At 33.2% G+C, this 9,066-nt stretch overlaps 2 protein-coding genes across 2 annotated transcripts; both read left to right on the top strand.

Moving 5' to 3' along the window:
• The first annotated feature begins 1,155 nt into the window (after positions 1-1,155).
• Positions 1,156-2,648, top strand: LOC131174780 (protein trichome birefringence-like 19). Its single transcript, XM_058138720.1, has 2 exons — positions 1,156-1,611; positions 1,727-2,648. The coding sequence occupies exons 1-2, from the start codon at positions 1,156-1,158 to the stop codon at positions 2,534-2,536; spliced, it is 1,266 nt and encodes a 421-aa protein (XP_057994703.1). The 3' UTR covers positions 2,537-2,648.
• Positions 2,649-5,699: 3,051 nt separating this feature from the next.
• Positions 5,700-8,830, top strand: LOC110671601 (protein trichome birefringence-like 19). Its single transcript, XM_058138763.1, has 2 exons — positions 5,700-6,190; positions 7,870-8,830. The coding sequence occupies exons 1-2, from the start codon at positions 5,720-5,722 to the stop codon at positions 8,701-8,703; spliced, it is 1,305 nt and encodes a 434-aa protein (XP_057994746.1). The 5' UTR covers positions 5,700-5,719; the 3' UTR covers positions 8,704-8,830.
• The last annotated feature ends 236 nt before the right edge of the window (positions 8,831-9,066 follow it).

Here is a 9,066-nt window from a genome sequence, read left to right as displayed (position 1 = left end):
TTGGAAAAGTCATTTGTGATCGAAGGATGTCGGCTGGGAGTCAATTTAAAGTCCCTTGACCTCGGTGATCAGCCAAAATATGGTGTTGACATATGAAATCTGTTAATAAAAGGTTTATGAATCTTTAATTAATTATGAGTCATAATTATAAACAAAGGGTTATTGAAGGGTGTGCCGACTATTAACAATTTAACAGCTATGTTAACAAATAAAAGGAGTTATTGAAGGGTTATTAACATCAATATAATACATGCCAATTAAACTTGAATTATTGATTTTTTTTTTTACTTTTTTTAATTTGTCAAACGGGTGTTGAACATGTGATAAAAGAGTTAGTTTAGGAATTGGATTTGTAGTGAAATGTAATCCAAACCCAACACTTTCCTCCCTTATGATTTTTTTTTTTGGCAACTTTCTTTCGCCTACTGACCACCATATTTAAAGGCTAATAATTCTCTAGAAAGAGACCCTACACCCTACAGAGCAATGAATAATAATCTCCATTAATAGTATGAGCTAAACCTTAAAGAAAAAACAAGGACAATTGAGTCGATGCCATTCTGCTTTTATTACAGCAGCTGTCTTTCTGTTTAGTTGCTTTTGTCAATAAGGACATACTAACTGTGCTCTCTCCCTAAATTTGGCCCAATTCGTTTAGGCTGATTACATCCAATTCATTTAGGCTCTGCCTATGGAAAACAATCTCAACCCAACAGAAACTGGGCCTCCTCTAATCCATGATAAATGCTGACTGCCCATATGCAACTTAGCTTCTCTTTTATTATTATTATTATTATTATTATTGGCAGCTATATGCTTCATTTCACGAATGATCAGTGGTTTCTTCTAAATCCGCCACTGCCCATGCATAATTTTCTGGCTGGAATACCTATTGCATACTTAAGCTAGTCCAAGAAGTCACCTTCGGGTTTGCGCTGTGATTAGACTAAGAATAACTAATAAATGTGATCTTTCTATATGTGAAAATGAAAACCCAACTATAATTTTAATTTCTTTCTGCACAATATGATGGAAATGTAATACCAAAGAAGAGGGCAAATGACCATATTCCAAATTACACAATTAAATCACATCACTGCTCATACCTGTATAAAATGACACAAACTACCAAATTTACTTCAATTACTCTCCACCATGAAGTTTCATGCCACTGAGCTTTCTAGTGGAAAGAGCTCACAGAAAAGGCTGTTCCTGATAGCCTTCACTTTAATTTTCCTCACCATAATCCCTCTGTATCTGTTGAAGAATTCGCGCTCACCTTTACCATCTCATAGTGTCAATATCAGTGATTTGAGAAGCAGAGAAAGAGTGAAGGAATGTGATATTTTTACTGGAAAATGGGTGCCTTATCTCAGAGGACCTTACTATACTAATGCAACCTGCAATTTGATCATAGATCAGCAAAACTGCATGAAATTTGAGAGGCCTGACACAGAGTTCATGAAATGGAGATGGAGACCAGAGGAATGTGAGCTTCCTTTCTTTAACACAGTGCAGTTCTTGGGTCTTGTTAGAGGGAAATCGATGGCCTTTGTTGGGGATTCAGTGGGAAGGAACCAAATGCAATCACTGTTGTGTCTCCTAGCCAGTGTAAGTTCTCAATTGCTCATTTCCATTCAATTACTAAGCATGCTCCAGCATAATGATTCTAAACTGAAACCCAAAAGAGAATGTGTTCTCATTTCTACTCTGCAACGTCTTTTAGGTGGTCCACCCAGTGGATGTTTCTCACAAATATACATCAGATACAACATATTTCAGGTACTGGTTCTATAGTGATTACAGGTTTACCTTAGCCACTTTATGGTCTCCCTTCCTGGTTAAATCATGCGATGCAGACCCCAGTGGTCATTCTCTCAACAGCCTGATGAACCTTTACTTAGACCAGGCAGATAAGGCATGGGCAAGTCAGATTGAAAATTTTGATTATGTGGTCATCTCTGCCGGACAATGGTTCTTTCGTCCTCTGATATACTACTTGGATGGCCAGATTGTTAGCTGTCACAACTGCAATAAAGAAAACATTACTGCTGTTACTAAGTACTATGGATACAGGATGGCCTTTCGAACTGCCTTTGGGACCCTTCTGAGGCTAAAAGGATTCAAGGGTATAACATTTTTAAGGACATTTTCCCCATCCCACTTTGAGAATGGGGCTTGGAATGCAGGAGGGAGTTGTCCAAGGACGAAACCCTATACAAGTGAAGAAATGAAGCTAGAAGATTATAACTTGGAATTCTACTTGACACAGGTTGAGGAACTTAAGAAAGCAGAGAAAGAAGGGAGGAAGAGAGGTTTGAAATTTGTGCTGCTAGCTACTACTGAAGCAATGCTGCTTAGACCAGATGGACATCCAAATCATTATGGACACTCGCTGCATCGGAATATGACCGTAGCCGACTGTGTTCATTGGTGCTTGCCAGGCCCCATTGACACTTGGAATGAGTTTCTGCTTTATGTAATGAAGAGGGAAGCTCAGAGATCCTTTCGTGGCGAGCTGCAGAAAATTGTTTGATGTTTATGGATACATTTTTTACATATATGTTGCAAATACTATTTAATGAGTATTCTTTATAATGTAATGATTTGTTATTTTGACGTAAATTAAAAGCTGAAATTTGAAATCTCATTGGTTTTTCAGTAGTTCTGCGACGGTGCAAATGATCTCAATGCATGTAGCAGATAAACCTGTTTTGATGGGATTTTCTTATCAAGTAATAATAAAGAATTAAAGATTGCAGTTCAAGAAAATCACTTGGCTCTTAACAATACTGGCTGCAATAAGGTGGTATCACATGGCAGTTTTGCACACCATATCAAGTTTACATTTGTCCGTACATTCTGTTTGAGAGGAGGTTTTATAAGGTAATGAGAGGTTTTTTTAAGGTTTATATATATATATTTGAAAGAGCTCATGATTTTATAAGGAATGAGTATGATTTTCAAAGGTTTTTAAAAAATAAAAATAAAAAAAAAATCAAATTTTCAACTCACTAAACAATAAGTTGCTAAAATTTTCCTCATTAAATTCTCAAACAACTTTAAATGTCACTACATTTGGGTGAAAATTGCTGCTCACAGATACTAATGAATGTTTTGAATGACTATTATAAGTATCATCTTCCTCAACTTCACATCCAAAAAGAATGTAACCTCTTCACTGTTTGACATTTTGAATGACAATTCAGAATATGCTTGACATTGTACTGTTTTCCATAGTCTCTCTAAGATCATTTGGATTTGGAGATTTGGCAAAGCCGCAAAGGATTAGCGAGGTACGTGACAACTTTCTTGTTGGCTTTGGCTAGGGGTTAGGATTAATAGGGTTATTAGAATGTATGAAATCTGTTAATTATAGCTTTATGAATCTTTAATTAATTATGAGTCATAATTATAAACAAAAGGGTTATTGAAGGGTGTGTCGACTATTAACAATTTAACAGCTATGTTAACAAATAAAAATAGTTATTGAAGGGTTATTAACATCAATTTAATACATACCAATTAAACTTGAATTATTGATTTTTTTTTCCACTTTATTTAATTTGTCAAACGGGTGTTGAACATGTGATAAAAGAGTTAGTTTAGGAATTGGATTTGTTGTGAAATGTAATCCAAACCCATCACTTTCCTCCCTTATGATTTTTTTTTTGGCAACTTTCTTTCGCCTACTGACCACCATATTTAAAGGCTAATAATTCTCTAGAAATAGACCCTACACCCTACAGAGCAATGAATAATAATCTCCATTAATAGTATGAGCTAAACCTTAAAGAAAAAACAAGGACAATTGGGTTGATGCCATTCTGCATTTATTACAGTAGCTGTCTTTCTGTTTAGTTGCTTTTGTCAACAAGGACATACTAACTGTGCCCTCTCCCTAAATTTGGCCCAATTCGTTTAGGCTGATTACATCAAATTCATTTAGGCTCAGCCTATGGAAAACAATCTCAACCCAACAGAAACTGGGCCTCCTCTAATCCATGATAAATGCTGTCTGCCCATATGCAACTTAGTTTCTTTATTATTATTATTATTATTATTATTGGCAGCTATATGCTTCATTTCAGGAATGATCAGTGGTTTCTTCTAAATCCGCCACTGCCCATGCATAATTTTCTGGCTGGAATACCTATTGCATACTTAAGCTAGTTCAAGAAGTCATCTTCGGGTTTGCGCTGTGATTAGACTAAGAATAACTAATAAATGTGATCTTTCTATACGTGAAAATGAAAACCCAACTATAATTTTAATTTCTTTCTGCCCAATATGATGGAAATGTAATACCAAACTAGTGACGCATAATGTGTGGACTCCTTTCTAGTTTTAACACAGTTGGCAATTTATGTAGGCACAATTTTAATACGGAAAATTTTTATCTATATATATATATATGATGATGTTGTGAGTATTAATAAAAGTACATAATAAAATTGCCCAAAAAATTAAATAAAAATAAATATAAATATGGATTCTTTTCTTAAAACTATTTCACATTAATATCTAAATTAATATTGTTTAGTTTATTTAATTCATATATAACTCATTTGGCAGGTGTCAGGTTCGAGTTTTTACTCTTTTAATTTTTCATTAAAAAAATATCTTAAAAAATGTGAATATGGGAAAGGTTTATTACAATTAAGTTATATACTTAATTTTTGATTGGTTACTCTCATGTTAATCGGATTAAATTAATGGAATTATGTATATATATGTGTGTGAAAAAGAACCCATGTAAAATAGACAAGAAACTGAAAAGGAATGGTTTTTCTCAAGATAGTTGGAAACTTGCAATCTGCCTATTTTGAGTTGAGGTGTCCAAAAGAATGAGTCAATTATTAAATATTATTTTTGAAGTAAATGAATCTAATTGACCATGGAGTTAAAGGCATAGCATTAGATTCTGATGATGATCAGGTTCTTGGCAAACGCTTTGTGTTGTTTACCTGCTCACATACATCTATATTATAAAATTAATATTCATTTACAAATGAGACAAAAAGTCAAAAAGCTTAGAATTAAATTGAAAATTCATATTCCATCAACTATCATTAGTTTCCTTCCTTATCATATACTTAATTGTAATATTCTTGGTTCTTACCTTGCTCATTGGCCGAATGGCATCTGCTTTGAAAAAAAAAAAATCATAACCTTAACATATTTTTTTTTAAAAAAATTGTGGCTGTTATAGAAAAATTTTTTTATTATTTTTTTAATAAATTCATATCATATGTGATATTAAAATTATATTCAGAATTATAATATTTTAAATTTAAATTTCAGTTGAAACTAATTATATTAAAATATATATCACTAGAATAATGCGAATTTGTAACCCTTATTTTAATGTCCATGATAATATATAAATGTCGAGGAAAGATTATAAATACTAATTAAAATTTATGACCCTAATCAATAAAAATTAAAAGCATTGGATTTATTTATTAAAAGTAATGCAACAACTCAATCTTTACTATATGTATTCAGATTATACTAGAAATCTCCGAGTCTTATTATATATATACCACGTTAGATTTTGGAAACCAAATAAAGAAAATAATTAAGTGCCAAAATTAATTAATTAGTTGTTTGAACATAGAAACGAAAGCAATAGGTCTCAATCTCTCAATAAATACAAGAGCATGGTCTCTTTCTCCTATTTTTCTTCATGCCCCGCCTCTGTTTCTCTCCCTCTCAAATGAAGCTTCATGCTATGGAGTTTATTCCCTTTGGCAAAACTCACACACTACAAAAGACACCAATTATATTAGTCCTACTAGGAACCTTTGCCCTACTTCTTCTCACAATCATTCCTCTGTGTTACCCTTTACTAGGGTACCCTTTGTATCAAAATTTTTCCAAGTCACCACCCTCTTCATTACTTGGTTCTAAGAAATGCGATATATTCTCCGGAGAGTGGGTTCCAAATCCTGAAGCCCCATACTACACAAACACAACATGTTGGGCAATACATGAGCATCAAAATTGCATGAAATATGGCCGACCCGACACTGAGTTCATGAAATGGAGATGGAAACCTGATGAGTGTGAGCTACCTGTTTTCGACCCTGCTGAGTTCCTGGAAATTGTTAGAGGCAAATCTATGGCTTTTGTTGGAGACTCTGTGGGTAGAAACCAAATGCAGTCCCTGATATGCCTTCTTTCCAGGGTAAGTGTTATTAATTACCATCTGTATGTTCATTTTTTTTATATGCTGAAATTCTTTATGCTTTGGTGGGTTTGACGCAGTCTATATGCGCATGGAAATTTCATCACCAGAATTAGTAAGAATTATTTTGTATTGATTTCTCGTTGTTTTAGTGATCTATAAGTTAAGTTGACAAGAAATGGCCTGACAACATATTTAATCAAATACTGTAAACGTTAACATTTGATCAAATAAATGTTCTTCATCCTGGCGTTAAAGCTGCAAATTAAGCTGGTGATATACTGTGTCTTTTAGCCTTTATTTTCAAGCAGTGAAAGGAGACTGGAATCTGTCCTTTCCCCAACACTGGGTAAAACATGTCGGGAGTATTCGCATAACTCTCTCTTTATTTGAGCCTTTGTTTTTTTTCCCTGTAACTGAAAATTTTATTTTTGGCTTCAAAGGCCATCAAAAATACAAAATCAACATAAAAATTCTTGTAACTTATCGATGTGTGTTAAAAAGTCCAACTCTTATCAATCTATATGCAGAATTAACGTTTTTACAGTGCCATAAGTTTTGATTTGAATGAATTAGGTTAATTAGTTGACCTAAGTCATTATGTAATTCAAATATTAGGTGAATGAAAGATGTTATGTAACATGTTGGCATGACATCGAATCTTCACAATCATGCATGTTATTGTTCTAAAAACCTAATTAATTAATTAATGTACTGGTTTGGATGAACCGTTAAGAGTAAGCTTTTGCTTTTAAGCTCCAATATAATTATTGGTTTATGATGTTTGGTAAATACTGTAGGAATAAATTTTTTAAATCAATGATTAGCAGTTCAAAGTTGTAATATACTGAATGTTATTGGGATTTCTAGTTTTGGTTCCCTATTATATACAAATATGTGAGACCCCCACTTATTAAATAGGTGGGTCTAATTATATATCTTGTGTCTTGAATTAGATAGAGGTCTAAACAAAAAAAATCTTAATTAAGAACTGCTAACATTTGATCATTAATTATAGTAGGAGAAAATAGACCTTTAATATCTAACTAATATTTATTTTACAATATAATTAAGTGTTTATCTCATGAAAGATTTATTGATAAATTTTTTATTTTTTGAAAATACTAAAAATATATATATATATATATATATAGGAATTGCTGGGCATAACTTATGGTTGTGGGTCTAATGAAATATAATTATGACAATTAATATAAACTTAATTTTCCTACTAATATATTTGAAAACTCTATATGTGCTTTTTGAAGAAGATGCCACACAAATCTCTCTTGACTATGAAATTGACTGGCAACTAAAATACCACGAAACTCAAACTGGTTTTAATTTAATTTTACTTGTATCCAACAAACATTAAAGTGTAGTAGTTATATATGATTAGTGCTACTAATATTCTCACATATACACAACATTTAAGTTTGGCAAGGTAATGACAAGCTTTTGTCTAATTGGTGTAAGGATTTTTTTTACTTAGACTCGGTCTACCACGACGATATATGGTGAAATCTATCTTTTAAATATATAAATATCACATATTTATATATTAAATCTATAATAAACTGATTTGAGTAAGAATTTCCCTTTCGTCTGATCTAAGTAAGAATTTCCCTTTCGTTCCTATTAATGCCCTAATTAAGTACTTGATGAAACTCTAATTTCAGGTGGAATATCCCATAGATGTTTCATATACACCAGATGAGCAATTCAAACGTTGGAGGTACCCATCTTACAATTTTACCATGGCCACATTTTGGTCACCCTATTTGGTGAAAGAAGAAGAAGCAGATGCCAATGGACCAACCCACACTGGCCTTTTCAATCTCTACCTTGATCAATTCAATGAGGAATGGACAACCCAGATCGAAGAATTCAATTATTTGATCATAAATACTGGCCATTGGTTCTTTCGTCCATGCATTTACTATGAAAATCACCAAATTGTTGGCTGCCGCTATTGCCTCCGAGACAATGTGACAGATTTGCCGATGTCTTATGGGTACAGAAAGGCTTTTAGAACTGCCTTTAGAGCCATTAATAGCCTAGAGAATTTTAAGGGCATAACCTTCCTTAGGACATTTGCACCTTCACACTATGAAAACGGGGAGTGGGACCAAGGGGGCGATTGCTTGAGAACAAGACCTTTTCGGACCAATGAGACCAAATTAGAGGGTATAAACCTGGAGCTCTATGTTACTCAATTGGAGGAATTTAAGATTGCTGAAATGGAAGGGAAGAAAAGGGGCTTGAAGTTTAGGTTGCTTGACACTACACAGGCCATGTTGTTGAGACCAGATGGTCACCCCAGTAGATATGGGCATTGGCCACATGAAAATGTCACATTGCATAATGATTGTGTCCACTGGTGCTTGCCTGGACCAATTGACACATGGAGTGATTTCTTGCTGGAGATGTTGAAGATGGAAGGTGGCGGTCATGATGAGAGCTCATATCAGGAGAAGCTTCATTCAAGTGACTGGAAAATGAAGCTTAGATAAATTCAATTCTTTGTTTTTTGTCTTTTTTTTTAATTTTTTATTAATTATTTAGTGGTTTTTTATTATTGTATTTGTGCGGGTTATGGTTGATGCTATGAAATCGAATGGGTGCGAAAAATATATATATTATGAGATATAAGAAAAAAGAAAAAAAAATCGTTGTGAATAACATGATTAGTAATGTCATCGTTTCTGATATATTATTAATCCGTCACTAATAATTAGTGACAGATTTTATTGAAAGTAAATTCGTTGTTGAAACTCAATATTTGAATTAACTGTAAATTAGTGATGAATCAATTAATTCATTGCTAATAGTCTATTTTCTTTAGTGGGCTGTCTTAGTCCAACGAAGAAATATTG

The sequence above is a fragment of the Hevea brasiliensis genome, chromosome 16 (assembly GCF_030052815.1).
Source record: "Hevea brasiliensis isolate MT/VB/25A 57/8 chromosome 16, ASM3005281v1, whole genome shotgun sequence".
NCBI classification, from domain to species: Eukaryota; Viridiplantae; Streptophyta; class Magnoliopsida; order Malpighiales; family Euphorbiaceae; genus Hevea; species Hevea brasiliensis.
The sequence above is the reverse complement of the archived record's forward strand: the minus strand, read 5'-3'. Positions and strand labels throughout refer to the sequence as shown.